The sequence below is a fragment of the Aphelocoma coerulescens genome, chromosome 28 (assembly GCF_041296385.1).
Source record: "Aphelocoma coerulescens isolate FSJ_1873_10779 chromosome 28, UR_Acoe_1.0, whole genome shotgun sequence".
Classification (NCBI taxonomy): domain Eukaryota; kingdom Metazoa; phylum Chordata; class Aves; order Passeriformes; family Corvidae; genus Aphelocoma; species Aphelocoma coerulescens.
This window is the reverse complement of record NC_091041.1, coordinates 2547750-2573381: the sequence shown is the minus strand read 5'-3', so window position 1 is coordinate 2573381 and position 25632 is coordinate 2547750. Positions and strand designations below refer to the sequence as shown.

The 25632-nt window shown below is 51.1% G+C and overlaps 1 protein-coding gene across 2 annotated transcripts; it reads left to right on the top strand.

Moving 5' to 3' along the window:
- The first annotated feature begins 158 nt into the window (after positions 1–158).
- On the top strand, positions 159–25320 carry BTBD2 (BTB domain containing 2). Of its 2 annotated transcripts, XM_068996855.1 has the most exons (9): positions 159–762; positions 7381–7500; positions 10965–11121; positions 14549–14654; positions 15450–15647; positions 19206–19398; positions 20927–21014; positions 21974–22120; positions 22613–25320. In XM_068996855.1, exons 1-9 carry the CDS (start codon positions 176–178, stop codon positions 22772–22774), a joined length of 1758 nt encoding a protein of 585 aa, XP_068852956.1. In that variant the 5' UTR covers positions 159–175; the 3' UTR covers positions 22775–25320. The 2 variants fall into 2 exon arrangements, with proteins under 2 accessions (XP_068852956.1, XP_068852957.1); XM_068996856.1 differs by lacking the exons at positions 21974–22120; positions 22613–25320 and adding an exon at positions 20285–20377 and having other exon boundaries at positions 20927–21013.
- The last annotated feature ends 312 nt before the right edge of the window (positions 25321–25632 follow it).

Sequence of the window (25632 nt, the reverse complement as noted above, 5' to 3'; positions counted from 1 at the left end):
CCTCTGGAATCACCCCCTTAGGGATCACCCCCTCACTTCCCCTCGCATCGCCCTCCATCCTCGCCCTCCATCCTCCCCCTCCGTGCCGGCCCCGCCCGCCGCCCCACGCCCTCTCCCCGCCCCGCCACCGCCTCCGCCGCTCCCCCTGTGCCCGGCCGGCGGCGGCGCCCGCCCCATGCGCCGCTGCTGCCCGGCGCTCTGCATCCGCACCGCCATCGACGCCACCGCCATCGACGCCACCGCCGACATCTCCGCCGCCCTCGCCCCCGTCCCCGTCCCGCCCGCCGCCGTGTCCCGCCCGCCGCTGCTGGTGCTGGTGCTGCTGCAGCGCCGCCCCGCGCCGCCCGCCCCCGCGGCCCCGCCGCACAAGATGGCGGCCGGAGGGAGCGGCGGCCCCGGCGGCCTCTCCTCCTCCTGCCCGCAGCCGCCGCCGCCCCCGCCGGGCAACGGGGCCGCGGCCGCCGCCTGCACCAACGGCGCGCCCGCCTCGCCGCCCGGCCTCACCTACAACCAGAGCGGCGCCGCCAACCCGCCGGCGGCCAGCGGAGGCGCGGGGGGCCCGGCGGCGGCGGGGGCGGCGGGGGCGGCCGGCGGGGCGGGCGGTCCCGGCGGGGCGCTGCAGCGGGAGCCGGTGTACAACTGGCAGGCGACGAAGCCGACGGTGCAGGAGCGGTTCGCGTTCCTCTTCAACAACGAGGTGCTCAGCGACGTGCACTTCCTGGTGGGGAAGGGCCGCGGCTCCCAGCGCATCCCGGCGCACAGGTGGGGCGGGGGTCCCACGCGTGGGGAGCCGGGAGTGCGGGAGGGATGTGGGGTGTGGGGGGACCCAGCCCCGTGGCCCTGCGGGGTGACCGCGGGTCCCGGGCCTCGGGAGGGTCGTAGGGGCCGGCCCGATGGCCCTGGGGGCGTCCCCTCACGCTCCCCCACACTGATAAAAGGGAATTGCCCGTTTATTTGACAAAACTGCCCCTCAGGCATCGCTGCTCCTCCCGTCAGGGATCACCCTCTCATCCCCCAAATTGCCCTTCGAGGATTGCTCGTCTTGCCCCACGTTAACCCCTGAGGGAATTGCTCCCTTATTCCCTCGGGGAATTGCCTCTTTATCCCTTTCACTTCCCATCAGAGATTGCTCTCCTCACCCCTCTACGTTGCTCCTCAGGGAATCACTCCCTTATCCCCCAAAACTGCTTCTCGGTGATTGTTCCCTTTGCTCCCTTATGTTCTTCTCAGGGAATTGCCCCCTTATCCCCTGAAACTGCCCTTCAGGGATTGCTCCTCAGGGAATGTCTCCTTATTCTCAGAACTGTTTCTCAGAGATGGCCCCTCATCCTCTTCAGGGATGATCCCTTTACCCTCCCTCAGGGACCGCCCCTCATCCCCAAAACTGTCCCTCAGAGCTGGCCCTGAGAGGGCTGTGGGCTCTCCTGCAGCCTCGGGGGGTGATGTGCCATCGAGTGGGGTACAGGGGTGCAGGGTTTGGGCTGCTGCACCTCCCATGTGAAGAGAGAAAAGGGGGTCACGTAACTGCACCCCACATTTCACCCCCTGCTCAGGGGCACGTCCTGAGCTCAGGACCCCCATTGTGGCCAGTCAGTGTCACCCCAGATCTCTCCCACCCTTTGGGTCAGTGTCATGCCTCTCCTCATGGTCACTAGCCCGGGATGGGCCCAGGGTTTGGGTGAGAGTATTTTTTCCAGAGGGATGACGTGAGTGGGGCAGGCACAGCATTGAAAACCCCAAATCCCTGGATCTCGCTTGGAAGTAATTGTTGGTTTAGTGGGAAGTGGAGGAGAGGAGGAATAATCTCCCAGGCCACTTGATCCCTGCTGACAGTGATCACCAAAATCAGTGAGAGCGCTGGGAATGGAAATGAAAGAACAATGATTTGAGAACCCAAATTTCAGGATCAACATTTTAATTTTAAAATGACCTTTATTGAATCTTTCCTGAAGCCCTGTATTTTGGGGGTTAAACCACTACCACAAGGAGCTGGAAGAGCTTTGTTGAGAATGACACCTGGGCCTGAGTAACCCATGGAGGGTTTGCTTAAGGCCGAGCTGCCATTTAAGAATTTGCAGCTCAGAGGAGCTGGGAATCGCCTCCACCTGGATGATGCAGATCTGATGTGGCTGACTGACGTTCAGCTGGTTCCTTGGGGGAGCTCCGGTGAATCCATGTGTGTCACCCTCTTCCCCCTACCCTGGGAAGGGCCTCCCAGGGAAGAGCTCAGAGATGGAACCAACTTTAACTGGGTGAGGGAGGTTCCTTGGTGTTCCTGGAAGTGGTGCTTGGCAAAGGGAGCTTTGCTCCAAATGGTTTCAAACTATTGCTTTTCTCCGAAGTGCTCACATTCCTGGAAGTTTCATCTTCAGATTTCCCCCTTCTCTCTCACTTTCTGAACAAACCACACTTGTTCTAGGCTGGCTTGAGTGTTTAGGGTGTCAGCTTTGCTCTCTAATAATGTCAAGTTTAATTAGTATTTGGGTAAGCTTGCTCCTGTCCTGAGAACTAGGCTTGCTGGGTGGGGACAGGTGATGTTCAGCCCAGAAATAAATGTAAAATAAATGAAGCTTTGAAAAAAAAAAAAAATTGGGCCCAAAGTGAGATGCTGCTTAATTGCTCTGAAATTCATCTGGTGCTCTGGGTGGTAAAGATAGAATGGTGTGACATCCCATCTAAGGATTCTAGAGATTTTAGTAAAACTTGTCTGTGTGATGTTACAGTTGGGATATCCTGGTGATTCATGGAGTACTGTGGTTATTTCAGAAACAAGAGAGCTTAAAATAAAACCACCCAGACCCCTTCTGTGCTCAGTTCTCCCACAGCAGCTTAACAGCAGAAGATACTTTGTGCTGGAATTGAGTTGCAAAGCAACTGTGAGTTCCGTTGGAGAGGTGCTGTTTTGCTTCAGTGACCAGGGAGGTGTTGGTGCTTTGTCAGATGTCTGAAATCATAAAATCACAGTTATTAAGGTTGGAAAAGACCTTTAAGATCATCAAGTCCAACCATCAGTCCAGAACCACTAAACCATGTCCCCAAGTGCCACATCCACAGGTTTTTTTTAACATTTCCAGGGATGGTGATTCCACCACCTTTCTGGGCAGCCCATTCCAGTGCTTTACAAATTTTTCTGTAAAGAAATTTTCCCTAATATCTCATCTAAGCCTCCCCTGGCACAGTAGTGTACAGCTCCCAGGTAGTCTGGTTTAATTGTGTAAATTTTCAGACCAAGCCAGGAACAAAGTGTGGTTGCAGGAAGAGCAACTCCTAAACAGGGTCCTTGGACAGCTCCTCTTGTTGCCTTGAGGAGTGGTCTGCAGCATCCTACCTGTCATCCTTGGTATGACTTCATGGTGTGCTAGGAATGGCTTTGTCAGCAGACTGGGAAGCACAAATAATCCGAGAGATGCAGTCCTGTGGGAGCTGGAAGTGATGGTGCAGGTCATCCTGGTCAGGCTTCTCCAGGATGGAGCCAAGGAGGTATGGAGGGTTTGTAGGTTGAGGTAATGAAGTGGTGTGTGCCCAGTGAGGACAGCTGATGTTGTCCACAGGTGCTGGTGCAAGGAAGAGGTTTCTGACACAGCTGTAGGTTCAGGTGTGTTTCTGAGTGTGCCTGGCAAATTCAGTTAATGGCCTTAATCTGAAAGGAGGAGACATTTAGATTAGATATCAGGAAGGAATTCTTTCCTGTGAGGGTGGTGAGGCCCTGGTTGCCCAGAGCAGCTGTGGCTGCCCTGGATGCCTGGAAATGTCCAAGGCCAGGTTGGATGGGTCTTGGAGCAGCCTGGGATAGTGGAAGGTGTCCCTGCCCATGGCAGGGGATGGCACTGGATGGCTTTAAGGTCCCTTCCTACCCAAGCCAGTCTGGGATTCTGTGGCTCAGCAGTTCATATCAAGCCACAGAGACAGACAAAAGAAACTTCACAGAGCAACTAGGAGTAAGCATTCATTTTGTGTGTGAGAGCCCAGTTTGTAGATAAAAGGTGTAAATGGGCTGGACTGAAGGGTCACCTGTCCAAGCATCTGCAGCCCTGAGAACATCAGGTGTTTGCCACCTGGAGGAGGCTCCAGACCCTGTGGAAGTTCCTTGCCTGCCCTGGAGCAGGCTGTGTCTCTGAGCCTGGAGCTCGTTCCCTCTTGCTGCTGAATCAGCCACGAAGAAGATGGGATGGCCTTAATATTTTTCAATGTCAAGGCTGGGCCGAGCAGCTGCCTTGAAGCTTCACGGCGCCAGCATGACCAAGGTCAACACATTGATTAGACCCAGCAGTAAGAGGGAAGGGTTTTTTGTCTTTCCAGATCTGCTTCATTGAGCACAATATCAATGAGATTAGAAATGTCTAAACCTCATCAGCCAGAAGCTGGATGGGTGTCATAATTAAACTTGTTAATTGGCCAGAAAACAGGGCCTGAGAGTGAGCAGGGCAAGTGTGTGGGGATGCAACCCTGTGTGTGTTCCAGCCAGGGAGATCTAGAGTTTGGAGACAGCCTGAGTAATACTTCAGCTGTTGCTTCCAGAAGTCTCTTCTGAGCCCATCCTGTCTTTTCTTGGACGTGTATTCACTCGCAGTTCCTGCAGCGTCGTGTGCCGAGGTGTCCCATGGCTCCTGCTCCTGTGCAGGGCTGCTCCTGCCTCCTGCTCCTTTTGCCTGGGGCCTGCATCCTCTGCAGCCAGCACACAATCATCATCATCAGCTTCTCATCACCTACGGTGTCACCGAGCTCCAGCACGTCACGTGTTGCTCTGTTCCTGTGCCAGCTCTTCTGGAATAGATATTTTAAGGTTTCTCCGCAGTGGCGCGGATGGAGGAGGGAGCTGGTGCAGCAGCAGTGGGGTAGTTGTGGGTTTTGAGTGGTTTCTTTTATTGTTGGTGTTACTGCAGTGCCTAGAAAGGGAGCAGCACTGGTGGGCGTGCAGATGAAACCAGGTGACAAGTGGAGGTGCCAAGGTGAACATGAAGCAGTGAAAGTTGTGGTAGGAAGCGAAATAGCAGAAGGAGACATTTGCTTGCAAGCCTTTGACAGCCTGTGGAGTCAGCTTTGGATCCTTTTGAAGAGAAATCAAATTATTAACCTCAAGGAAGTTCTTGTGACTCTTATTGCTGAAAGTCAGTTTACTTTGGCTCTTCCTGGTGCAAAGGGAATGAGGAGAAATCAGGTGTTACTTTCTTAGTTCTTCTGTTTCTGCTGATTTCTCTGCCTCCTTTCAGTAGTCCGCTCTGTTTTGGCCACGAAAGTGTTTAAAAATAACCCTCTGCTGGATTTTCCCATCTGAAACAAGCCCCATCTCTTCCTTCTGCAGACCTGCATGGTTGGGGAAAGCTGGTGGATTGTGTGGGAGGAATGGTGTGCATCCCTGCTTTTCCTGGAGTGTCTTCAGAGCAGCTTTAAATGTTCATTTTAGGAAGAGTAAGAAAACACTGGAGAGAGAGGGATTTTCTTGTGTTGATTATGTCCTCTTAACGTTTTAAGAAAACTTCAAATGTGGACTCCTGTGTTTCTCTGGCAGCTCCTGGGATCCTATTAGGGCTCAGCAGTTTACAAAATCCGACTGATTTGTCCCCGACTGAAATGGAAGCAAACATTTGAGAGGTTTTTTTAAATGAATGCCCTTTTCAAATAGCTTCTGAAAGCTCTTGCTCGTTGAGGACCTATACTGTGCTGGCTGTGAGAATGAAAATTTGAGAGTGCAATTAATATATGTTAATTTTTAGTATCAGACAAAGCCAGCGATTGTTTTGCCACCGTCACTGCTTTTGGAGGAACAAGGATTTTTGTTTCATCTGGCAATTCTGGTATTGTGAGGAAGGTTTTTATTTGTTCTTGACATTTTTCTTGAGAATGGTTTGACAGAAATATGCATGTGTGTACTTTTTTGTAACCACTGTGGTTTGTCCCAAGCTCCCTGAGCCCATCAGGAACAATAAGCCAGCTCGTCAGCCAAACTCTGTCACAGCAAACGAGCCTGGCACATCCATGGAGCTTCACTCCATTGTATCCCTAGGAAGCCTCCTCTGGATGGGAGGGGAGTGAAAAGTGAGAAAATGAAAGCATTGTTTAAATGGAAATTTCCTACTTCTAAAAGGTCATTTCCTACTAAATCTGACTGAAATTCCCCCTTAGTGCTGGACTTTCCTTGGGCTGGAGGTTTCATGGCCCCATGCCTGCTGTCTTGCATGGATTTCTGCCTACGGTTCTTGCTGCTTCTCTGGAAGTGTGCATCACACCACTGCAGCAAGAGCCTGCAATATTCCAGCTTTTTCCTTTTCCTAGTTGGTGGAGAAGTGGTTGTAGTCATCTCCTGTGGCCTGGGCTGCTCTGCTGCCCCACACTGCTGAGCTGTGACCTTCAGTTTAACTTCATGGAGCTGCATGGTGGTGGACACCAGGAATCCTTCATGGCAAAAGCTCATCTCTGCATTTTTGAACAAGAAAGTTCTCAAAATGGCTTTCTAAGTCCTGAGGCAGGTACAGCAGCTTAAATACACACAGGCCCCTCAGCAGCCCAGGAGGAGATGTTGTCTATCAGGGGGGAATAATCTTCTTTACACAGGACTGCTGGGATATAATTTTTGGTCTCAAACCTGTTTTGTGCAAGTTCCTGCTTCCAGTCTCTTTAGAGCTGATAACATTCTTCTCTGTGCCAGTAATTACCATGTAAGCTTCCAGCAGTGCTGAAGGGTTTGTGTGCACCTCACTGTGCTGGTTTGCTCCTAGGGAGGTTTGTTCTTCCCTCTGGGCTAAGCCCAGAGCAGGTTATCCATGGAAGGACTCAGCAAAATGCCTGGGGAGGGCAGCTCCCGTGCCAGGGATTGGGATCTGCAGCTCCTGGTGCTGCTGCTGGTGCAGTTTTGTGTTTTGGGAGCTTGCTCTGCCATCACCAAAGATGTGTGCCTAGGTCTGGGGAAGAGGATGGGGATTGTGCAGTGGCAAGTTTTCCATAAGTGTTTCCAGTAGGTGACTGTGGGGAATTGCAGCAAGACTTGGGCTCTGTTTACTAAAGGAACTTGAACTCCTTAACTTTGCTGTTTCTTTGCTTCTCGACCTCAGGATGATACATAGGCTCCTACAGGAGCTCTGCAAAACAGCCATGTGTATTCTATTCCAAAATTCCCAAAACCTGGCCTTTGGGGGACCATTACTGTGCTGTATCCCAGGACAGAGCTCAGAGAGAAGTTCCTTGCAGCTTTGGTGCTTTACAGTCCAGGAGCAGCCAGCCTGACCCTCCCTGCTCTTGCAAAACACTTTTGCTTTAACTCCACGAACGATTTGCTTTCCCTGAGGGTGGCTTTGGGGATTAGCAACCAGCCTGGGATTTTTTTGGAATATAAATATGATTTAACATAAGGTTTTATTTGCATGTTTGTTTTTTCCACGTTAGGTTTGTGCTGGCCGTGGGCAGCGCCGTCTTCGATGCGATGTTTAATGGTGGGATGGCCACAACCTCCACAGAGATTGAGCTGCCTGACGTGGAGCCTGCTGCCTTCCTAGCTCTGCTCAAGTAAGCTGCTTCTAAAGCACAGGATAACTGGGATGCACGGATTTAGTGTAGAAAAAAAATGTTTTTAATGAAAGCAGGGAAGTATTTGTAGAGTGGAGACTGTTAACTTCCAAAATAAAATGCCTCTTTGATCTGTTCAAGGGTATTTAAATGCTGGTGTTAAATCCCTGTTTTCCTGGGTAAGAGTCTAGTGTAGCTACTGCATAAATATATATATATATAATATTGGCCACTGTCTTACAGATCCTTATTCATTAATTGGTTTGGTTTCATCCAAATGCTCTTTGAGAGAGGAGGGGAAAAGTGATCCTCTGAAAGCTCTCTAAGTTACAAATACTTGGAGCTTGTTTAGGTTATGAGCAAGTTGTAACAGGTAAGCAGGGGTATGTAATAAATGTCAGCCATTCCATGTGGTATCACCCTTTGTGTGGGTTTTATTCCTCTTTTGGAGAGCTGGATTTAAATTTACATTTCCAGTGTGTGTTGCACGTCTGTGTGCTGGAAGAGGAGGAGGAAGGGGCTGTAATGTCCTATTCACCAATTCCTTTAAGCTCGGCTGGTGCTGTACAACATCCAGCAGCAGTCCTGAATGGATGCTGGAAAGTCATTGTCCTGTTTCTATAGGATTTCTGTAACCTACTTCCAGGGGTTTCCAGTCCTGTGCTCTTGACATGTTTCCCCCTTGCTTCCTATTGGGAGCAGTGACTATATATAGCTCTGGCACACTTTTTGCTTTACCTTCAGAAAGTGCTTTGGTCATGCCTGTGCTGTCTTGGAATATTTTAAAATTGATCTGGGCTAGAATGAAAGGCCAGAAATAATTGGGAGCCCCGAGCCCCCTCCCCTTTGGCTCGCTTTAAACCAGACATCAGCATGTGGGGAATCCCTCTAATTGGTGTGTGCCTATCAGCCATGTGGATCTCTCTGGAGTGCAGAGCTTGTAACTATCTTTAAATCTTAGTGAGGCCCAAATATCCAGTGAACTGGAGGCAAAAATCCTGGTTTTTCCCTGCCAATGCTGAGATTTCAGCACTTAATTAAACAGAGGGATTTCAGAAGAGACCCATCATCTCAAAAGACAAAGTGATGAGTTTAGGTGGATTTCAACAGAAATATTTATATTTTTTTATGGAAGAAGTCGTTGGTGGATTACCTCAGTGCCTCAGAGCTTGCAGTTATGCTGCAGTAGCTGTGCCCATGGTCCAGTGACATCTTGGGTGCTTAAATCTAGAACTGAACCTTTAAATTGCTTTCAAAATGCTCAGAGCTTAAATGTGCCGGAGGAAGTTTGGGTGCTGCTTTCTAGGAGAAAACTGACCAAGTATGTGGTATGTGTTCCTGGAGTAAAACCAATCCCTCCAAACACTGATCTGGAATGGCAGCTGATCCTTACATGTGTCTCTGGACTTGGTCCAAGCCATGATCTAATGCTGTAGGATCAGGAGCTAATCCAGGGACAAAGTGCCCATCCTGAATGTTCTGCAGAAGGTCCCATCTGGATGCTGGATTGTGATAGAGTTCGTGGGCTAGTGACCTTTAACAGTTCTGCTGTAATCATGGAAGAAATTATTTTTCATTATTATTATTACTTTCATGTTAACCCAAAGATAAGAGCACTTCTGATTGTCTGGGGTTAGTCTAAATGTTTTTTTTAAATTGATACTGGGCTTTTGCACAGTTTGAGCCTCTCTCGTTGTCCCTCTTAGGACACACTGGACTGTGGTAAACAGAAATACTGCCACATCCCTGCAGTAAACAAATAATTGGTTTTAGAGCCACTGTGTGCTTTTGATCTTGGAATAGAAAGGGTTGCTCAGTGCAAATGGGGCTGGGATGTGTGCAAAATACATTGATGAACCTGTGGCCTGATGCTGCTATTGACAAATGCCCTGGAGCAGCACAAAAGCCTGCTTTCAGCAGTGAGAGTGCTTCCCTTCCTGTGGATCCCACTGTTGATGCTTCCCTGAATGGCATCCTGGTCCTCTCTAGCTGGAGGAGCAGGAGTTCCTCTGCTGCAGATGGGAATGCTGTCTGGCATTCCCCTGGAAGAGCCCTGCTGCTGTGTGAAGCTTCCAGGAACAGCAGCCACACAACCTGCTGCTGCTGTGTCCCCTTCAGAGAAACGCAGAGCAAGAAATTGCTGGAGTTTCCAAAATATCCCGTGGAATAGGAAGGAATGCCAAGCACAGTTAACACAATATCACATCTCTGTGCTTTGTGCCTGTGAGATCCTGACTGCTCCACTGGTTAAAGGAAATACAGTAAACAAAAACTCTGCATGGGCTGTTCAGCCTGGGCAAGAGAAGGCTCTGGGGAGCTCAGAGCCCCTTCCAGGGCCTAAAGGGGCTCCAGGAGAGCTGCAGAGGGACTGGGGACAAGGCACGGAGGGACAGGACACAGGGAATGGCTTCCCAGTGCCAGAGGGCAGGGCTGGATGGGATCTTGGGCAGGAATTCCTCCCTGGGAGGGTGGGCAGGCCCTGGCACAGGGTGCCCAGAGCAGCTGGGGCTGCCCCTGGATCCCTGGCAGTGTCCAAGGCAAAGTTGGGCAGGGTTTGGAGTAACCTGTGGAAGGTGTCCCTGCCCATGGCAGGGGCTGGGACAGTCTTTTAAGGTCTCTTCCAAGCCAAACCAGTCTCAGATTCTGTGAAAAGGACTAACACCAGTGTGTCACTGGTTTTACTGAGCTCAGCCTCTCAATTCCTGCTGTCTCTGGTCAGTGAGTTCAGGTATGAGGGGGTTCAGTCAGGTTTCCTAGGAAGACCTTTGTTTTTCAGATCGTGAATCTACTTCCTTGTTTTGGCCTAACAGTGAAGGCTGGTGCTTTGCTGCAGCGTGGCAGTCCTTGTTTTTCACTGCAACTAACTCTTGCTTTATGCTGAAGTTACACTGTGAGCTGTCCTCAAACATCTGTGCCATGAAATGAAACAGTTCAATCTATAAAGTGAAGAGATGAGAAAGGGGAGTGTGGGTAAAGCACCTCGTGTGCAGTGGATGGATACGTCTGAGTGCTTCTCAGCACTTCTGAATTAATACTGTAAAATGGAGTTTCTCTTCTGAGGGAGGCAGGCAAGGTTGAATTTTTGTCCTTGTTTATTCTAACTGAACAGCCAAAAATATTAATTTTAAGGGGTACACTTGGCCAGAGACTGTTTTAGCCTGGTGTAAGTGGCAGGCTAAGAGTTCACTGGTGGTGGGATGCAAGGCAGCTTGAGCTGCTTCAATGGAAATCCCAGCTGTTAGAAGTTATACTGTAAAATGTTTGTTACAAAAAAAAAATTAAAAAAAAAATCTTCTTCTTGGTAAAGCAGAGTCAGTGGAAAGGATGTGAAAACCCTTCTATCTCCCCAGTAGAGGAAATAACCAGGATGATGGGCAGAGGCACAAACGTGTTTTCTACCAATTGCAGGGGTTTTACTCTGTAACCTTAATTCACCACAGCAATGTTTGTTTGCGTGTTTTCAGATTTCTTTATTCAGACGAAGTTCAGATTGGACCAGAGACTGTTATGACAACACTTTACACAGCTAAGAAATATGCAGTTCCAGCCCTTGAAGCTCATTGTGTGGAGTTCCTTAAAAAAAACCTCCGAGCAGACAATGCATTCATGCTGTTAACTCAGGTGAGTTTGTGATCATCTGCTTTCAGCAAGGTCCAGCACAGTCAGAAAACAGGAGTTTTCTGAGTGTTACAGAGTTGATCATCCAAAGTGGAGCAGTTCTGGGTCGTTTTGAATTCTTCCTCACATGAGTCCAGCACTGCTGAGCAGGTTCTTACAAAGAACAATAAAACACAGCAAACGTTGCTGCTGTTTCAGATCTTTCTGTTTCACTGTGGCAGGTGGTTCCTTCCAGAGTGTGAGCTGGGGATGGAGTTAACAGGGTGGAAAGATTTCATCTGCCAAGAAGAAAAGTGGAATGAGAGGATTTCCGTGTGTTACAGAATCAGGACTGGTAATGCTGAGCTTTCTCTCAGTGCTGTGTCTGGCTGCTCAGCCATTCCTTGAAGGACTTCTGTGCAATACTTTCCCTGAAGTGGGGGTGAAAGAAAAACCAAAGCACTACTCATGAAAAAGTTATTTTCCTGGGAGAGGAGCAAGGTGCTCTCTTCCTCAGCCTGTTCCAGCTCTGCCTCCTGCACTGAAGGCTCACAGACCCAGTGTGTCAGAGCAGCTGTTCCTTGGCCCTGCATCTGATCCAATCTCTGAGGGCTGAGCTCCTCCATCTTCCGTTTGACTCTTGAAGCAGCAAAGTAGGAGACAGTGTCCACAACTTCTGCATAGGTTGGAAAAAATCAGACTTTGCATCCAGGTTGATTAAATGAGCATCACTGTCCTCATTTCCCACCCCTATCTTCCCTCTCTGGTCCCTGCCACTCTCTTGGACAGCTGATGCCATGTTGGTGACATCCACAGTGCTGTTACCTGTATGGGGGAGTCTGGCACTGCCAGGGACACCCTGTTCCGGGTGCCTGTCTTGCCCAGCATTCCTGTCTGCTGGATTATTCCCCCTTGTCAGGAGTACAGGTGTCTCAGGCTCTGGCTGTAGGTACCATGTGGGTGGCAGTGGCTACACCAGCAGTTTTGCAGGTATTGAAGCAGTGCTGGCCTGAAGCAGTCACTGCTGAGCTCTTTGCTCAGGATTAGGCTGGGATTTTTTTTTCAGTTTAAATATTTGGACCAGTTCTCAAAGTAGTTCCCTATCACACTGCTGTTGTAGGCTATTGTCACTGCTTGGGTTCAGCTACTGCTGCAACACTCCATGGCCTTCTTTACACATCCTCTTTAACCTGGCCCCTTTCTGCGTGCCATGAGCAAATGAGGCAGCCCCTGGGATTTGGAGGGATCCACTCTGCACTTCCCAGAGGCAGATTCAGGACTTGAAGGCTCTTGATTGGGCGATGGCAGCCAAATCTGTGCTCCTGTCTGCTGCATGGTAGGACGACTGCAGTTCCTTGGCTGCAGCTCTCCCGTTCGTTCAGCAGCTGCAATCTGAAAGATCAGGAGCTGTTAGCCAAGGGCTGGGAACAGATCTTTCCCATAGGCTGAAGTTTTTGGGAGGCATCTTAGGCTAGCCATTGCCTCATGATGGGTTAGAGGTGTTGGGTTTTGGTGGTATTCCTTATGCAGAGGTTTTTTGTGGCTTCCTGTGTCTCTGCACTTGAGTTTGTAGCTTTGGCAAGGTAATACTTAGGTTTATGGTGACTTCCTTACAGGTCACTAGGTCCTTCTTTGGCAAAGGAGGACGGCATCTTTGTGTTTCAGGTGCCAAAACCAAAATACTGCCTGGCAGTCTTATCAGTACCACTGAGGTGAGTGAAATACCAGAAGGGGAAAGGCTTTCCTGATTCCTTTTGTTTGTGGCTTGTCCATTCTGATTAATCATCAGTGGTGATTCCCATCTAGTTTTATGTTCGTTGTTGCTCTGTATCAAGTCTGAGATGTTTGAGGCAGGTGTTGTTTGAGAAATGTGCCCGATCTCAATGACTGGCTGCACCTCGCTGAAAGGATCTCTTCTCACAAACCTCTTGTTTCTGGTCCTGCACTGTGAAAACCTGCCTGTTTTCTGCTTTCACTGCATCAAGCCAACAACCTCTTCAGTAAATTACAGACCTGAGATAATCTTGTACAAGGCATTGCACAATAGCCTTAAGATCGTGGACCTGAGATCTGAGGTAGAGCCCCAAACCTCCTTTTGTGTGTGTCTGCCCAATCTGCTGGTCCAGCAACTGTGTCACTGTCTGTCTCAAGCAACTGCTGATCAGTGGCAGAAATATCAGAGGCAAGCAGCTTTCCTAAATGATTGTGCCTTGTAGAGAGCAGTGATCCTCTTTCATGCCAGACGTACATCCAAGTGTCACTTTGATCAGCAAGGAAATAAAGCTTGCCTGGAGCTGCTGTGGGGGAGAGCTCTGTGAGCGTAATGAAAGTCCTCACGTGTCCAAAGAGCCACTACAGTAGTAAAGTCTGAGTCAGTCACAGCTCTTGATGCCAAGAGTGTAAAGGCACTGGCAGCCCTCCAGCCCCTGGAGCAGGTGACAACTGCTGAAGTTTCCCTGGGCCCTGAGAAATTGTTGTTTCAGCTTCTTGAGGTATCAGTGCAAAGGTTGGCCTTGCTGAGCTCTGCATCCCACAAGCAGGGGTGAAGCAGAAGATGCTTGAAGGTGCCTCCTGAGTGATGGAATTCCCAGCCCAAAACATGAGTTTTAAACCTTACCTGTGGCAGCGAGTTCAAGTCCTGGTGTATTCTTGTTAGATGTGATGTCAAGTCAGTTCCTTGATAAACAACAAAACCAAAGCACTGGAAGTAAGAGGTCATTTAGTGGTTTTTGTGTGTTCCACCCCATTTCTGCTTACGCTGGGCACAGGGCTGGTAACACGTGGCAGTCCAGGGTGGTCTGAAGTGGCAGCAAAATTGTTGCAAGACTTAAGCTGAGCAGAGAAATTTTGAGCAGCTTTCCAGGCTGTGTGCAGGCTTTGCTTGGAATAGTAACCTATTTTGGGACAAATTCTTTAAGGTAACTGGATTAGAGTAGCTGTTTCTGTGGAAAACATGGAAATGCACTAAGCAGGCTGTGTATCCTGCAGGGCTCCCCAGGACACACAGGCACTGCTGCTGCAGCTTTTTTGCTAATACACGAGATCAGCGTGGCTGTTCTTACGGAATAAGCTGCCTCTGCATTATTCCTAGAGCAAGCAGGCCTGGAGTCACTGGGCAAAGCTTTCTTGTAAATAGAAGAATGGTGTAAAAATTGCCCATGCTCAGCTGACAGGGTCAGTATGGCGCTGGAAAGCACGATCGGTGCCTGCACCCAGGCCCTGTTAGAACAAAGACGTGCCTGAAGACACGCACAGCTGAACCAGGGCTGCTGCCAAACACAGAATTTTCTAGTGTTTGCCTTGTCATGCTTAACTGCTTGTGAAAGGCCCCGTGGATTCCTGGTGCAGTCAGGCATGGTATTGCTAATGAAGATGGGCTGTGGCAGGGGAAGGGGGGTTCTGTGTAAACTTTAAAATACCGTTTCTGTTAATGACGCTCTCTCCTGCCTAGGCCCGGCTGTTTGATGAGCCCCAGCTGGCCAGCCTGTGCCTGGAGAACATAGACAAGAACACCTCAGATGCCATCAATGCAGAGGGGTTTACAGACATTGACCTGGGTAAGCTCTTTTCCACCCCTCCCTCTCTCTCCCTGCTTTCATAACCAGCTTGTCTCCAAAGTTGTTACAGGTTAATGCTTGGCACTTTGTGGCTTGGCTGTTCTGGAGCAATCAGTTGAACAGTCTCTGGCACAAAGGGGCTGGAGACAGGGAATTTGCCAGAGTTTGCTGCCTTGCCTGCAGAAATACCCTGGAATCTGCTTACTTTGGTGCAAGTTGAGTTTTCTGGGCATGACATAAAGCCCGTTTCCTGTGTTGATGTTGGCAGGTTTTGGGTGAGTGTAAACTTGCCTTTTTTTGTAGAGTTGGCTTTGTTCCCCAAGTCTTTGTCAGGTTTTGGAGTTAAAAAGGTGTTGTGCTTTTGGAAGCAAGAACTGGCTATTTTAATTACCGTCTGCAGTTTCCAAACTTGCTGGGCACAGTTAATGAACATTAAAATTCAGGCTTTAACCTTCTTCTAATGAGATGGGCTGTGGAGGTAAGGCACGGGTCACCTTCTGGCTTTCATACTGCTTGTTTCATCCAAATTTGACGTCAAGCAAGTTGCAGTTCATCCTCCTGCACTTGCATTTACATGCCAATTAAATGGGCTCTGTTTGCTGCTCCAGTGAGTTCCTTGCTGATGGAACACACAGATAAATCTTCCTCAGAGGCTGCAGGCAGCACTTTTGGGAGATGCTGTTGGTTCAGCCGCTTCCTCTTCTACCTTGGTTGTGCAGGGGGTACTCCTGACGAGGTGAAAGGGGCTGATTTGGGATTAGAGCCTGAAGTTGTGCCTGTTGTCCTGCCCTGCAGACACGCTGGTGGCAGTGCTGGAGAGGGACACCCTGGGGATCCGGGAGGTTCGCCTGTTCAATGCCGTGGTGCGCTGGTCGGAGGCCGAGTGTCAGCGGCAGCAGCTCCAGGTGATTCCAGAGAACAAGCGGAAGGTTCTGGGCAAAGCTCTCTCCCTTATCCGCTTCCCACTGATGACTATTGAGGAGTTTGCAGCAGGTAACTCAACAAAGGTGTTTCTGGCAATCCTGGTCTTTGCTTTTCCTCAGCTAAGTCACGTGAAAGAGGGTTTTCTCTGGGTATCTTGTAGTAATTCAAATATGAGATTCCCCCACATTCCTCCCCATTTTCCCTCATTCTCCCCCATTCTCCCCCATAAAGGGGCTTAAAAGAAGGCTGGAAAGGGACATTTCATAAGGGCGTGGAGTGACAGGACAAGGGGGAATGGCCCTCTGAAGGAGAGCAGGGTTAGACTGGATATCAGGAGAAAATTCTGTATTGTAAGGGTGGGCAGGCCCTGGCACAGGGTGCCCAGAGCAGCTGGGGCTGCCCCTGGATCCCTGGCAGTGCCCAAGGCCAGGCTGGACATTGGGGCTTGGAGCAGCCTGGGACAGTGGGAGGTGTCCCTGCCCATGGCAGGGGTGGCACTGGATGGGCTTTAAGGTCCCTTCCAACACTATGCTGTGATTCTATGATTACAAAATCTACTGTCTAAATGCCATTTCCATCCATGCTCATTCATTCCTTTTAAAGCCTGTGGTGCTCCCCTGGGAGAGCAGGGGGATCACAGCTGTGTTTGCTCTCACAGCGTGGTTGGGTGGTTACTGTCCCGTTCAGCTGAGAGCAAAGATCCAAACTGGGGTTCACCTGCTCCCCTTTCCAGCTGTCCCAAGCATTTAAACTACACAAAGCTAATGGAGTTGCAAATAATTGCTGTTGATCATAGCCCATTCCCAAAGAGAAATGGGGATGTTTCTCCCCATCCTCTGCCTGTGGTGGTGTTGGCCCTGTCTTGCCAATGCTGTTCAGAACAGAGCCCCATATCTGCAAAACTTTGAAAGTGTTCTTTGAGCTGAAGGCTTGATGTTGTTTAGTCTGTGTCTCAAAGCATTTTTCAAGTTTACATTAAGATCTTGATCTACAGAGATGTCTCACTCATTTCACAGCTTGGACTATAGATTGCCTTGTTTTGTTTTCACTGCCTGTTGTCTTTGACTTCATCCTCTGGTGATTCCCCGGGGATTGGAAGCTGGCAATCGGCTTAACTAGTTTTCATGCTAAAAAGACACAGTGGAGCCATTTTCCAAACTGCAGCTTGTTTCAGGCTGCAGTGCTGTGTACACAGAAGCAAACAGGGGCACTGACCCCCTTCCTTTGCAGGTCACTTCTCAGGGCAGCGCTGGCGTCAGCTGGTCAGTCCTTAATGTCCCTGTTCCCATGTGAGGAGGGCTGTTAGTAAAGAGAAAATCGGTGCTTCAGACTTGGTCCCCACTCTCTGTCCTGTCACAGCTGTGATGTGACCTTAGGGATGTGGATTTCTTGGGAAGGAGCTCGCCTAGTGAAGCAGAGATCTTTGCAGTTTTCTGCAGATCCCGTTTCTTTCAACCCTTCCTTGCAACTTTGTATCGTTCTCTCACTGGAAGGAAAGTGTTAATTTTGGCATGTTTGGGTTGCAGGCTTTGAGGTGGGAATGCCGGTGCCCCTCCCCATGTTGTCTGTCACAAACTGCCTGTCCCCCTTGTACCTTTGTGCTTGAAGAGAAATTCTTATGTTTTCTCCATCCACTTTAACCTAAAAGGTGAACAAAGCCCCCAAACCTGAGGAACTGCAAAGATCAGCTGTTCCTTAAACAAGGAATCAACTTGGAATTCCTTCAGCTTTGTCCTTCTTCTGAGTTTCTGAGTGACTCTGATTTCTGTGGTGATCACAGCAGAGGCAGGAGAGGGAAACCTTTCCCCTCCACACCTCTCTCTCCCAAAAGCCAAAAAAAGAGGGAATTTTACAGCAGTGGTTTCACCAGTTTATTGTATAATCTGGTATCAAACGTGGGGTTTTGCATGAAGATGTTTTAACTGGCAAATGTGTCCCTCCCTCCCCTTCGAGCAGGTAATTTGAAACATTGCAGAAGTGAGTTGCAGCAACACGGGATAAGTTCAGACACGATCAATGAGGCTGATTTTGCTGAACAAAGTATCCAAAAGCTCATTTAAGTTTGAGGAGTCAACTTCCTTGAATTCATGAGTCTCTCCCCATTGCAGCATTGGACCAGGTTATGTCTGGGTAACATCATGCTGAATTTAGCCAGCTACAAGTAGTTTTGGACTTAGGAGTAGCTGGGCATTTGCTCCCCAAATTAAAGAGCCTTTAACTGCTGTTGTTTCCCCAGTACTCAGTGGTCTTGTTTCTGTTCAAAGCCTTGTGCAAACAGAGCTGTAGAGGGGCTTTTGAGTCTTAGGCTGACAGACTAGTTTTTATCCAGTTTTGCTTTTGAAAGTGTTTGAAGTCATTTGCAAAGATTGAGTTTAGCATCACTGAATTGGTTGCCCAGAAGTGTCCAGGGCCAGATTGGATGGGGCATGAAACACCCTGAGATAGTGGATGGTGTCCCTGCCCATGGCAGGGGGTGGTACTGGATGAGCTTTAAGGTCCCTTCCACCCCAAACTGCTCTGTGATTCTGTGATCACTTTGGAAAAAAAGTCTTGTTACTGGGGAAAAGATGAGAATGTGCTCCAACTCTTACTAAAATAATTAGCATTTTCCCCAAGGTTCTACAATAAAAGTATTAAAATGCAAAATGTGGGTTAAATGCCTGAAGGAATGAGCTGAACCACCTTGGTCTTGAGTAAAAATACTCTTAAACTTTTTGAGTTGGTGGTAACTGGGTGACAGTCCATCTCTCTTTTTCTCATGGTCTTCCATCGTGTCTGAACCACCGGTGTGGATGTATGGAAATCCCTGTCTCTTACCAGTGTTATTTCCAGAGGGAGTGGGGCAAGGATCAGCTGCATGCTTTTGGGGATTTTTTGGTAGCCCAGTGCATTTGGGCTCCACAGAGCTGGGCACTTAATCACAGTTCCATGTTCCATGAAAGCTCTGCAGCCCATGACTGCCATGTGGATAAAGGGCAGCACCTTTGTCTGGGATTTAATGTCCTGATGCACCACTGGGATCCCGTCTGTGATGGGGGTTTAGCCTGCTCCCAGCTGCAAGTCAGGCTTGTTTTTCCATGAAAATCCCAGAGGGATTCCTTCTGGCTGTGCAGTTTTGGGGCCCATAAGATCAGAAGGGTCCAAAGCTGTTGGAGAGTGTCCAAAGGAGGGACACGGAGCTGGGGAAGGGTCTGAGGAGCGGCTGAGGGCACTTGGCTCATTCAGCTGGAGCAGAGGAGACTGAGGGGAGGCTCCTGGGGGCTGCAGCTCCTCCCGAGGGGAGGCGGAGGGGCAGGGGCTGAGCTCTGCTCTGGGACAGGGACAGGAGCCCAGGGAACGGCTGGAGCTGGGTCAGGGCTGGGCATGGAGCTCAGGGCAAGGTTCTTCCCCCCGAGGCTGCTGGGCACTGCCCAGGCTCCCCAGGGAATGGTCCCGGCCCCGAGGCTGCCAGAGCTGCAGGAGCGTTTGGACAGCGCTCTCAGGGATGCCCAGGGTGGGGTTGTTGGGGTGTCTGGGCAGGGCCAGGGGCTGCACTGATGATCCCTGAGGGTCCCTCCTGACATGGATATTCCAGGACTCTGTGGTTCCCTAAGGCTGACGGCATCGCCACTTTCCTCCCCTGCGCAGGGCCTGCCCAGTCGGGGATCCTGACGGACCGGGAGGTGGTGAGCCTGTTCCTGCACTTCACCGTGAACCCGAAGCCGCGGGTGGAGTTCATCGACCGGCCCCGGTGCTGCCTGCGGGGCAAGGAGTGCAGCATCAGCCGCTTCCAGCAGGTGGAGAGCCGCTGGGGGTACAGTGGGACGAGTGACAGGATCAGGTCAGCTCTCGCGCTCATTCCCACCCCTGGACTGGTGTTCCTGAGCTTTCCACTGCTCTAGCTCTAAACACGCGAGATTCTGTGCTAGACCCTGACTTTCCACCGTGTCAGCCCCACAGGGAAGGTGTTTTGCTGGGCAGAACCACCCCCTGATGCACTGACCTGCACGTTGCTGCCACTTTGCATCTCTGTTGGCAAAGGTTTCCAGAAAATGTGGCCCCCCAGCACAGGCCCCTGGAAAGGGAGGGAAGTAACCCCTGCAGCTATAGGGACACATAAATAAGGAGTCACCAGTTGTCCCCCCTCCATGCTTTGTGGGGGACAGGTAACCATTGCTCCATCAGGTTGGTTCCCTGCTCTAGGTGTCAGTGTGGCTTGTTGAAGCCCCTTAACCTCTCCTGGTTGGGATAAAGTTCTGCTGACACTCAGTTTGTTCAGACCTGAGCTTGTGGAGAACCAGCAGAGCCCAGTCACGCTGACAGGGACTGGCAGGTGTGGCTGGCAAACGGTGCTTTGCAAGGCTTGTGTGGCCAAGGAATGAGAGCAAGACAGGAGGGAGTCAGGAAGCCTTGGTTCTTTCCTGATACATGTTTGGTGGAAGGGGACTCCCTGCAATGTAGCTCTTCACAGCTTCTAAGATGGTTCTGTTGCACTGGAGCTGTTGGTGGAATCCTCTGCTCTCTTCAACCCCAGCAGTGGGAACTGCTGCCTGCTCCAAACACTTCCTGTTCTCACCTCGAACGCTCACAGACCTTTTTGAGCTTGGGTTTGACTTCAGGTTCAGCCTCTGCAGCATCAGGGTCAGTTCCAACACGGAATGTTCCATGCTGGCTGCAGAGCAGAGGCTTCCAGCCTGCCCCAGGTGTTTGTTCTGGAAATACAACAGGGCTAAAAGACTTGGTGGACGGATGAAGAAATGCTGTTGGCAGCTTGGCAGCACTGAGGCTTCTGCTGCCTGAGAAGGTGGAGCTGTAGTGGGGTAAATATCCTTCCCCTTCTTCCTTGGGCAGCAGGGATTCCTGCACTCAGGAGTCACTGAATCCTTATTTCTGCTCTTGGTAAATTTGGAATGCAGCAACTACCCAGCAGCACATGAACAATTCCCCAGGGCTCAGCAGTGAAATACCCAGTGGCACTTGAGTGGTGTTTGCTGGACAGAGCACTGTGAGGTGGGCACTGCTCCACGCTCCCAGGCTGCCCTGCCCGGGCCTGGCGGGCATTTGGGGATGCTGATGTTTTGCCACAACTTGGAAACACTTCCTGAGCCTGGACCCTAAAATTTGGTGATGGGATTGTGCAGCTTTGTGTTTCACACAAGCCCACTGGGCCAGTCAGAGGTGTGAGTGTGCAGCTGATGGTTTCTGTGCAGGGTTTCACCTCTTAGTAAGGGCTGCACTTAAAACTGTATAGGTTTGATTAAATCACAGATGTAAAATCAACACAAGTGGAGATACTTGTGTATCAGCTTTGTACTGGAGCAATACAGAAGTGGCAAGTTTGGACTGACTTCCCTGCTCTGTTCCTGCAGGTTCTCAGTAAACAAAAGGATATTTGTAGTTGGGTTTGGATTATACGGATCCATACACGGGCCAACGGATTACCAAGTAAATATACAGGTAATGCTCTCAGCTGCCTTAAAAATCCTGGCTGTTTTAGGGGCTGACAAATATGTTTTAGTGAACCTGCAACAAAACCTGAAGTTCAGAGGGACTCTGTGTGTCCCTGGGCAGGGGGGCTGGCAGATGTAGCAAGGGCCAGATGGGGCACTGGGGATCAGAAGGATTATTGCTCTTGATTTTATTGCACGTCACTGCAGCAGCTCCCCTGGTCTGCTCCCAGCTTTGGGGCAGTTGGGAGGCAGTTTATGAAGAAGCTGTGCATGATTTCCCACCCCAGGCAGGCTGAGGGAGGCTCAGTTGTCTCAAGTCCATCGTGATCTTGTCCAAAGAGCAGGTGGATCCCGTGGATCCTGTGTGCCTGGTCTGGGAGCACGTGTGTCACCCCAGTCTGGGTCACTGGAGGAGGACTGTCCCCAGGAGAGTTACTGCAGCACACGGGGCTGATGTGATGGGCACAGGCTGTCAGCATTTCTTCCTTGATTGTCAGGGCTCATCCTGCTGCCCTGAGCTCTTGGGGGAGAAGGGTCTAAGCACAGTGTGGGCCTGCAGTGCTCTGCCAGCCTGGGGGTGAGGAGGGGGTGTCCTGTGCTGTCTGGGACTTGAGCCCACAGCTCTGTGGTGAGCTCAGAGGGGCCCAGAGCAGCTGTGGCTGCCCCATCCCTGGAAGTTCAAGTCCAGGATGCGGCTTGGAGCAACCTGGGATAGTGGGTGGCATCCCTGCCCGTGGCAGGGGGTTGGAGATGGATGATCCTTAAAGTCCCTCCCAACCCAGATGTGGGATTCTGCAGTTCTGATCATAGTGATCATTGATGAGGGACATGAGTAATGGACAGTGCAGTCATCACAGGGCTGGGCAGTCTGGGAGTGCCTGGGGCTCAGCCCAGTGTGGGGACACGCACGTGGGCAGGGCTGGCAGTGTCCAACCCTGCAGATGAAAGGCTGACCCTGTGTTGCAGATCATCCACACGGACAGCAACACGGTCCTGGGGCAGAACGACACCGGCTTCAGCTGTGACGGATCGTCCAACACCTTCCGGGTCATGTTCAAGGAGCCTGTGGAGATTTTACCCAACGTCAACTACACAGCCTGTGCTACTCTAAAGGTACCACACGGGTGGGGTGAGGTGCAGGCAAGTGAGGGCACCTGCTGTAGGTCTTCAGTGCAACCTGGGCCTTGCTCTGTGTCCTTCGAGGCCAGTGGTACAATCTCCAGGGTCTCTGTGTGGCCTGGTGCTGCCATGAGCTTGTTCACCACCAGCATTCAGAGCTGGTTTTTGACTTGTCTCACAGCCCTGAACAGGTGTTTCTCTGAGGAGGGGATGGGGTGATTTTTTGGTGTGTACAGCTGAGCTGTCAGTTCTGCAGGTGTGTAATCCAGAGCCTGCTGCAGTGGCCTCAAAAAGTTCATATTTAGCTTTTGAGACCTGGTTAAATTAGTGTTAAGTTCTGATAGAGATGAGATTGAGCTCAGAATACCTGAGGTGCAAATCCAGGAGGAAAAGGGAGGAACTGAGATCTCCAAAGCTCCAAACCCACCAGAGAGCCTGGGCAGCAGCAGGGTCCTGACCTGTTCTTGTCTTCTGTGACCCCCGCAGGGTCCAGATTCCCACTATGGAACCAAAGGACTGCGCAAAGTGATCCATGAATCACCAACAACAGGAGCCAAAACCTGCTTTACGTTCTGTTACGCGGCTGGGAACAACAACGGCACCTCCGTGGAGGATGGACAAATCCCAGAGATCATCTTCTACACATAGTGCCGCTGCCCAGCCCAACCTGGACTCGACTCTTCCCCATCACCTCCCAAACTAAATCTCTGGCTGAGTTTGACCACACCGATTGGAGCCACACTAGCCAAAGGTCTCAGTGAAATCATTTCAAAGCTCATGTTCTGCCTTGTGCTAGTGCTGCTGCTGCTCTCAGGTGCCAGGCGAGCTGGTGTCCCAGTGCAGGCCAGCTGGTGTCCCAGTGCAGCCCAGCTGGTGTCCCAGTACCATTCGTAGGTTGTCTGTGGCTTGTTGTTTTTCACCTCCTGATTAACCCTATCTAACAACGTGCGTTTTTTGGACTGTAATGAATGTAGATGCTTTTCCACCAGTCAGAAGCGAGGCAACGAGTGGCTCTGGTTGTGGTTTCACTTGCCATGAGGAGATGGTCCTGCAGACAGACTCGGTCAGGGCTGGGTGGCCCCTGCTCTGCTCCAGCTCAGCAGTCCAGGCCAGACTGCAGGGCTTGGCCAGCCCGTGTCCGGCACCTTCCCTCCCTGCCAGCAGCCTCAGCACACACAGCCGCCTTCAGAAGTCATGGGAAGTGGCCTTTTCCCTGAGGCTTTGCTGTTCCAGCACTACACAGGCTTGGAGACCTCAAACCTGAGCTCCTCCGGAGGGACCGTGGCGTTTTCCTGCCCTTCTCACTGATCTGTGACAATCTTCACCTCGGGCAGTTGGTGACAGCGAGGTGACCTCCCTACAGAGTGGGAAGGGGCAGCAGCCTGGCCAGGTGGGCCCTCCTGCATTCTGAGTCCCCGTGGTGCTGCTTCCAAACCCCTGGCACATTCCAAGCGCTGGGTGATGCTCAGCTCACCCCTGAGCAGCCCCAGCTCTGGTTATTACTGCTCGTTGTCTGCAGAGTGCCAGGGTGTGTTGGTTGAAGCAGAAGGGCACCTGCCTCACCTGTTCCCGGGCAGCCCTGCAGTTTCCATGCACGTTTCCATGTGTTTCCCTCTGTTCCTGTGCATTACTGCCCTGCCCCTGCTGCCCTGGTGGAAGCAGGAAGAGAGGCTGGATGTGCACCTGCCTGTTACCGATAATGCAGCAGCTGGACAAGGATTTACCAAACGGTTCAGGAAAAGGTGGAATATTCTCTGTGCTGGTGTGGTGTGTGTTTGCACACTGCCTGTTGGCCAGGCACAGGAGGGCGATCACAACCATCACCTGTTGAGCTGTGGAGCCCTTGAAGACACCCCTTGTACCTGTTCAGGGCCAGCTGCTGTTCCAAGTGGCTGTCACAGAGAGGGTGGCTGGTGCTGGGCTGCCTGACCAGCCCCACCCTCACTGCCCACAAGTGAAGACCACGAGACTCTTCCTCCCCTCCTCTGCAGGGGAAGCTGGAGTTAAGCTCAGCCTGGCACTGAGACCAGAGCCACCAGAGTCTGCAGGGCACTGGCTGGGGTGGTGCTGCCTCAGGGCCCCTTCTCCGACCTCCTGCTCCAGCACACAGAGCTATTGCCACTCTCTGGGAGCTGCTGCCTCTGGATTTCACTGCTGGAAGTTGAAACCTGGCCGTCCTTGGCTGGAGCACAGCTTCTCCTCCTCCTGCTGCCCCAGCCAGCATCCTGGGGCTGTGCTGGCTGGAGTCTCTTACTCAACTGTGCAGCAGCAGCCTGGGAATGCCCTGCACCTCCTCACCAGTAGCTGTTACAGGTGCCCAGAGCGTGTTCTGTGCTCCAGGGCGATGGTGTGAGCTGTGTGTTGTCAGCCTGCTTCCATGTGGGATGGTTCTAATATGGCCAGTACTAAAAAAATAGAAAAAACCCCAACCCTGAGTCCATGACTTGGTGACTGAACCCGACTCAGTGCAATGCAAACAGTGTTGTGAGATGGATTCACAGCCCAGGCTCCGTGTCCGTCGGGATGTCCGTGACTGTGCCCGCTCCTGTCACCACCCCTCCCCCAAAGGTGGTGGGACTGTCACTGCTGGCCCCGTGCTGGGGCCTGCACCTTCCCCGGGGGGTCTGATCTGGGTTCTGCACCTTGGGGCATCAGGTACAGGTGGAAATAGTGGAATAATTGGAATTTGAGAGAAGCAGAGCAGTGCACTTGGCTCTGGGAAGAGCGGGGCTCAGACTGGCCCTGCCCAGCTGCAGTGGGTGCCTCCCGCTGGCTGCTCCCTGGAAGTTCTGTTCTCACTATTATTTTGTGACGCAAATTCTCTTCCCAAATCCCACCTTCCTGCCCTCCCCGTGTGGGGCAGGTCTGGCAGCTTGTCCTGTCACGGAGGGAGAGGAGTCAAACTCTGAACTACACCTGAGCAATTTCTGTTCTTACAGCTTTCCCGCAGTTTGATGCAATTCTGGCTTTTGTAGATAGATGAATGTAATTCCTTGTTGGACATGCCTGTTCCCAGAAGTATGAGCCATTCTGTTGTACCACGTCACCTTCCGAGCAGAGCGGGCCCGGCCCGGCTCCTGTGCTATTTGATGAATGTATCCGATGCTCTCGTCCCGTGTTCACACTCTGCTTTTGGCCAGCTTTGTGATTTGTAAATAGGAAAACAATAAAGACAGCAAGGTTGTCTTTCCGAAGTTTCTTTGTGATGGGAGGAGAATGATGGCCACTGGAATGGTGGAGGGGAAATCTGGGCCAAGCCAACTCCTGGCCCATCTCCCACAGCCGGGGGTGTGGGGTCCTCAGCTTCCCCATCCATGGGGTGTGGGATGAGCCAGATCCTCAGGAATCCTGAAGCCCAGCAGTCACCAGAGGTGGTAGTTGGAGGGCAGCAGGGGAGCACAGAGTGGGCACACTCTGGTCTTTGTGATGTCATTTTATGACTGAATTTCTTGAACCTTAATTGGAGGTTTTTGACAAATGCACTAATAGCTGCCTCAGCCTTTGCA